We start from the raw sequence: 7,857 nt of genomic DNA, 5'->3' as shown, positions 1-7,857 counted from the left end.
TATTATTGTGTATATAATATTATTTTTTTTTTTTCTTTTCTTTTCATTATATTTTAGTGCCCCTTATTTTATATTGCTTCACCTATTTAGAAACATTTAATAAAATAGGAACATGTATTTTTTTAAATGTTTTTATATTTTCCATTTTGGTTTCAACAAGTAGATCATAAATGAAAAGGCAGAAATTTAGAAAAGGCCTTTTCTAGCATGCCATTATTTTGATACATAAAAGGTATTCTGCATAATCAGGTCATATATCTGAAGAATGAACGAATACATTATTGTAGTATATAAATAATTATACATACACGTACACATATAACATACATAAAATAATACTCGAAATACAGCAATGAAAATATGTTTCAACAAAAGAATTGCACTTATATTATTCTGATTTTTGGAATCCTCCAAAGACCCCCTACAGTTCCTATAGAACTGCGCAAAAAAAAAATATAAATATATATATATATATATATTAGCGTGTTATATACACAAGTAAGTATGCACGCATAGATAATGCTATCGTATGGACATGCAAAAACTCTAACACAATTAAGTCTTCAAAATATTTCAGTTATTTATGTACTTAAAATTACTTTCCTAAGATAAGCATCTTATTAAATTTATTTTGTTTTAAATGGTTAAGATAAGCGTTAGCATATTTATAAAAGTATTCATCTGAAGGTGTTTCTTAATCCGTCCCACAGCTGAGAAGGACGAAAACAAAATAAAATAATTAAAAAATAGAAATATATAAGTATGAAGATAACTCATGATAGTAAATTATTATCCAAAGTCATAAGAAGAAATATCAAATGTATGAAGTAAAAATGTATTTTATTTCATTTATTTGTTATTTTTTTTCTTATGTACCCTCTGTTTTAACTGCAAAAATTGCTTGCCCCAGGTCTATTAATAATATAATTAAATTATTCAGCGTATTAGTCCAAGTCTAAATATAAATATTTGCTTTGTGAAAAATAGTAAATAAATGAGTGAAAATATCTAAATAAACATATCACATTATGGAATGCATTTATATACATGCATGTATACTTACATATATGTAAACAGTACAGAAGTACAACAGATATAAATTCTTTAAAAAAAATGTTTTTTATTCTTACATCTCCCTTTTCAAGAAAATACAGAATTTCGGATTTACTCTTCGTGGTCTTCCGTCTTCCCATACCAACTAAAATAATATATAATAAAGAAAAAAAATGTTGTATACAATTACACTTTTTTATTTTTTTTCTTCACTCCCCTTTAGCATTAACCATTTATGTGTGTAACTGTCTACCCTTTTTATAAAAATGTATTCATAATCTTTTCCTGAATATAGAAGAAAAAAAAATATTCTAAAGGGTAATTATAAGGAAGAACTCCCGAAGAACACTTTTACGAAAATAGACTATGCCTATTATCTAGTTTATGCACCAACTTATGGTCTAACCCTGTGAAAGTTCAATAAAAATAAATAGTAAAAAAATACATATATAGTTTTAAAAAGTATACTAGTCTTATCTATTTATTATCATTTTTAAATAACATATATGTTATTTAGTTATTTTTCTTATTTTTATCTCCATCCTCTTTGTCATACCTTTGTTTGATATGGCATCGATTGATATCACTCCCCCTCAGTTTTTTCCTTTTTCGGCACACTTTTTTCTACGAAGATTAAGCCGTCCTTATACAGATATATGTAAACTAAAAATAAGAAAGCGTCTTGTTCGTGTAGTTAATATTGCCAAATTTCCCAGTTCCCTTCTTTTTTCATTTATTATATTTTCGGCAAAAAGACTCCCTTAATATTTAAGAGAACAGCAAAAAAAATTAAAACAAGCAATGAAAAAAACTAAGCTTTACAATTTACATTGAATATATTGCAACAATCATCATAACAGAACAACGGTATATGCAGATTTCTGTGACTTTTTACAAAGGAAAAACTATAATTCTATTCTTCTTTTTCTGAAAAATTATTACAGGATGTGATTCCTTTAAATTTTAATACTTGTTATGCTTTATTTTAATTTTGCTATTATAAATTTCAAAGAAAAAAAAAAGGTAAGTGGCAATAAAAAAAATATAAACATAATCTGTAAATAAATGTATCTGTGTTTATATATATATACAAATGCAGTATGTTTATATCTTCATTTAAAAAAATAATTTAACAGACATTTTATTAACAAAAAAGCAAATGTAAAAAAATTATAGTAAACAAAATGTAAAAAGGTGAAGAAAAAATAAACCATAAAAGTGATGCACATCTAGGAATATATGTGTTCATTTGTGATACAACATCCTTACTTATATACACGTGTAAATTTGTACAAACAGTTTGAACAAACTAAAATATATATATATATTTTAAAGTACAGTAATAATATGGAAAATTATAAAAGTAAAAAGGGGATTTAAAATAACTATTTTTCTTTTTTCTTTCTTTTTCTTTTTTTGTGTTTTGTTTTTTTATAATTAATAATAATGTTTATAAAAATTGTAAGCCAAAAATCCAAAAAAAAAAAAAAATTCAAAGGGACTTTCGTAAGTATGTAGTTGCAAAGAGGATGTTGCAAAAAAACTTCCAAAGCTCACCACAAAATCAAAATTATTTTTACATTCTCATGTGTTCGTAACTCAAGAAATAAAAAACTATTATTTTATCAGTATAAAAATTGAAGACGTCAAAACACGCAGATGGTGAAAAAGATACAAAAAAGAAATTGAGACACAGTACACAAGTTACCAATAACTTCGTAACTTAAAGTTCAATTGAATGTACAGCAAAATGTATACATTTTTATACCATTAGAAGAAAATAAAAACAAATGGAATAATATTACCTTTATTGGAGCTTTTTGTAACAAAACGTTCATTCCGTGAAAAACCTGATCGATGAGTAATTTATATTTAGAATAATAAAAAATAGAAAATTCAACAAAAAAAGGAGCAAAAGAAAAAAAAAATTAAATTAAAAACAACATTATAATAAATAAAAAGCGAACGCACACAAAAAAAAAGTAGCAAATCCTGTATAATATGTATTATTAGCACAATAATCTCGATTTAATAATGTGTTTGTTTAGTTTTATGAAGAATAATATTACACATCTCTTTTGTTATCATTTTATTTCATCATACATATATGATAAATTTTATATAATGGAACAGAATGCGCATTTACGTAAGGGTAATGATAAATATTATAAATAATTATCCTTCTATTTTTTCGTAAGCTGTTATAATGCTCAAAAGTGATAATATAACATGTACAATTTCTACTAAAAGTTAAAATTATACCAATAAATTTAATTATTTATTATGTATAATCTAAACATTAAACCATAATATATAACAATATTTTTTATCATATATAATAATATACTTCGTTTTTATAGATGTCATACCTTTTAATTAATCACGGTTTAAATGAACAATATGGATTTTTTCAGTTCTTATAAAAAATTCTCAAACAGAACAAAAATAAAATAAAATATAACCCAAAAAAAAAACAAATATTTTAAAAATGTTAATTTAAAAATACGATATGGCAAGATAAAACAAAAAACTAAAAATTAAACATACACACATAATAAAACACATAATTCTTAAGACAATATAGTATTGCTATTATTTTTTTAATATATAATTACGATTTTTTAAAAAGAAAATCTGTAAGTTAACTTATATATTCATATATGTTATTGTTCCATTTTTTTTTTTTTTTCTATGTCTTACATTTTATCTTTGCTACATATTATAGTTAAGTGTACAGATATATTTTTATATTTCTATATATTGTTTATATAATATCTACTTTTGTGGCATAGTTAATTGTACGTAATGTCCTAGATGTACATGGATATATAAAATATATTTGTTCTCTTTATCCCTTTTACCTCTGAAAATGCAGAGTTTATTATTAGTAAATTTATAAATTCTTTGTCATCCATTTTTCTTTTAAAGTCATTTTTTGCCATAATATCTATATATTAACTTTCTAAATTTTAATTTTCCATATATATTACTTTGTAATTTTTCTCTTAACTTCAGTATCATATATTTTTTTATATTTTTTCTCGTATTTAACAATAATTAACCAATTTACTTCATTATTTCGACTTATACATATCTTTTGCATACCTTCTTCTAAACGTGTTTTTGTTCTGCTCTTACTTATTTTTGAAATAACATTTTCTTTTATATTTCCCTTATTTTTATACAATTTTACAGCTTTATTCTATATTATACCTTCATCATCATAACCATTTATCAAATCGTCTAATATATGTTCATTATATTTTTTTTCTTCATCTTCATAAAATTCCATATTTTTACTACATTTAATGTGGTTTCTCTTTATATCTTCCCTATTATAGCTATATTTTGAATTTTTATCGGGTTATTTTTTTTTTTTCAATTTTTTTATGGAACAACCTAAAAATTTTTCTTTTCTTCTTATGTATTCTGCTTTCATATATTCTTATAATAAAAACCTATATATCAGTACATATGCTTTTGCTATACGAATTTTTCCTTTATGCTTATATAATTCTTTGAAGTAATTTTTATATTCTAAATTGTCTATAATTGTCATTAAAGTGTCTTCTTCATCCTCATAATGATATGTAAAATTTTCAATCTTGTATTTCTTAATCAGTTCCATAAACCACAATTTTTCAGAATACTGTTCTGTAATGATTATTCCCTTTGCTATCCACTGTTTCCGTACAATGTTTTGCATTTAAAGAATAGGATTTATTAAAGTGTAATTTACAAATCTCATCGAATTTGTGTGTTCTCCTATATATATATACTTTATTAATACATGTATACAATTAATCGTTAAGTTATGAAACAATACTTCTTCTTTCCTGTTATCTAATACATGTCCATAATTTCCTATATACTCAATTCATAGTTAATTTTACCTTTTCGCTTTATAAATGTCCTATACCACATTTTCACTTGTTTTTTTTTCTTTCTTGGAAAATCTCCTAAGTATAGATCTAAGAAATATCCTATATTCATCTCACACTCGTGAATTATATATTTATTTAGTACTACCATATATCTTTCTATAATATTTTTTTTTCTTTTTCCTTATATATATTCCTATATTTATGCATTATGTCCTTTTCTAGATTTCCTGTTTTTCACCTATAACCTCAGTATCATATACATTTTTATTCGTCCAAGATTTTTCAAAATCAAAGCCTTCAGATATTTTTAATGGTTTAAGAAAACTTTATTTCCTTTATTTTTTGCCTTTGTTCATCTGAATCTAACGCAAATAGTTTCTATTGTAATAAAATAGAAATAGCAGTAATGTATGTATTATAATTTTATTTTATAGTTGGAATATAATAAGTACAATTTACTAAGGAACATAAAGAAATATTAACTTTTTTAAAGATAAATTTTACATTATACTGTACAAAAATATCAATAATGTAACAACAGTCACAGGAATTAAAATGTATGTATTATTTGAGGTATTTTATTTTAACAATATTTTATAAATTATATAAACAGATTGTTCATCCTCCTGTTTTAACTAAAAATTATGTAAAATTATAATAAATATAATACTTATTTTGGTGGATAATTTTTATGCTACCTATAATGAGGAATATAACATTCATAGTAAAGTAAATGAAAGGTTGTAATAATGTAACAGGAAATTTCTTTTTTACTAGTATTTCTGAAAGGAACTTTTAAACATATGAATAAATTAAACCTCTTAATTAAATTTCTTAGATATTAGTTATTCATATATTTAATTACACAGAAAAATTTTACGTTAGCTAAATTTTCATTACGTACGTATTATATAGTAGAGGTCACTATATATATGTAATACTAAGAAGCATACATTAAGCATTTTGAAGGTATTATAAAGATATATATATATAGGTTTCTTTAATATAATATAACACGAGTTTACATTATAACTTTTAAATAAAATATAACACTAGATACATAAAAAAACATTTTCTTACGAATCAATTTTCGTGCACACGATAGTATTTACTTTATATTTATTTCATTAGAACAAATAAAAATTATATTAAATAAACTTTTGTATAAAATTGTCTATTTTCAAATTGTTCCTTGTAATCTTTTTCTCTTTTTTTTTTTTTTTTAAATATATAATATAAAAAAATAATTATATAAATAGGGAGAACATAATTATTCCCTCAAAAAATATACATTTATATAAAACAGTATTACTGCATATATATATATATATATATATATATTAAGACAATCAACAGAACAATTATATTTTTGTATTTATACTAATACTTAAGTATTTTAAGAATAAATATTTATGCTTCTTATAAAAATTTATTTAAAATTAAAAAAAAATATATATAATAATTATTAATATCAAATAAAATGTATGTTTTTGTTCTTTTTTTTTTAGCCTTTTTCTGTATGTTCTTTAGTATTTCTTATGTGTACATAATATATTATTATACGAATTCATATTTATAACAGAAAACTCATAATAAAACTACATTATTTTCTAATGACTTCTTGTACTTATACTGAATTAAACATTCTTCCAGCATTCTTGCATAAAAGATAATATATAGCTTGATGAAATGTTTAATTCTTGAAAAGCACATATTTATGAAAAAAAAGACATCATTGGGAACTTAAAAAATTTTGTCATACTCAATTATGATTAATCAAAAATGAAAAATATACTATTATCGTTTTAATTAATAATTTAAAAATACTTCAGTAGTTCGTTTGTAGTCCTTCAACATATTTGTAATAAACCAAAAAAAAAAAAGTAAATATATTTATAATAACTAACGAACAATAATACTCTGTAGAATTAAAACTTTTGTTAAAATTCATTATATATTTATATAATATGTGAATGTTTTAATGGTCTTTTTTTTTTTACTTTTTATTTATTCTTATACTTCGTTTATTGTTCCAAAATTTTGTATCCTCTCGTTTTTTATTTAAAAAAAAAAAAAATACATTTACTCTTTTTTCAAAATAAAGTACTTTTTTTCAACATGATATTATTTAATATAAATTTTAATTAAACTTTCTAGTACACTTTTTATACGTTCTTTTTTTTAATTCTTTTGTCTAAATTAATATTTATAACAATTATATTTACATAATCATCACGTTCTTTTACCTTTTCCAATTATATGATAATAAGAAACATATACTTTATACTACTTTGTTTTTATTACTCGTAAAAGTTCATGTTAATTTTAAAATCATCTATATATCTTTCATTCCTTTCTTCTTTTATTCAACTATACCAAAAATTATAATATTAATGTTTCATAACTAATCTGATATGAACTATTAATATTATATTTTATTTTAACGTAAACAAGTTCAGTAAAACTATAAAACGATTTTATATATGCAGTTTATCCTTTATACACATCATTAATTCTTTATAAAACACATTTATAAATGGTTCATTATTTAAGTATTACTTTTTAAATTAACAAATGCTATCAAACATTTACTATAATAACAAATTATTAAACAACAAATTAAAACATTTTATATCATATCTAAATTTCAATATCTATAATAATAAGCGCCATCATACTTTTACAAAATCATTCTACTATATTGAATACTGATAATAAAATAAAAATTTTGATACATATAGAAGAAATAAATATGAACATTACTTTTCCTAATAAAATAATATTTATATCACCTATTACTATTTTGAAAAATATATATAATTAAAATTTATACTAATTGATTCTTAATAAAGTATTATTCTATTCTGGTATAGAAAAATACATACATTAGAGAAAAACAATCAATTTTTTCCTTTTTTTT

General features: G+C 21.6%; 1 protein-coding gene across 1 annotated transcript; it reads right to left on the bottom strand.

The window, feature by feature from the left end:
- Positions 1 to 4,255: 4,255 nt before the first annotated feature.
- Positions 4,256 to 4,759, bottom strand: MKS88_001247 (uncharacterized protein; the record flags this gene model as incomplete). Its single annotated transcript, XM_067214158.1, has 2 exons — positions 4,256 to 4,394; positions 4,512 to 4,759. The coding sequence occupies 2 exons, from the start codon at positions 4,757 to 4,759 to the stop codon at positions 4,256 to 4,258; spliced, it is 387 nt and encodes a 128-aa protein (XP_067075173.1).
- Positions 4,760 to 7,857: the final 3,098 nt, after the last annotated feature.

Source organism: Plasmodium brasilianum, chromosome 4 (genome assembly GCF_023973825.1).
Source record: "Plasmodium brasilianum strain Bolivian I chromosome 4, whole genome shotgun sequence".
NCBI lineage: Eukaryota > Apicomplexa > Aconoidasida > Haemosporida > Plasmodiidae > Plasmodium > Plasmodium brasilianum.
Note: the sequence above shows the minus strand (reverse complement) of the source record. Positions and strands in the feature narration are given on the sequence as shown.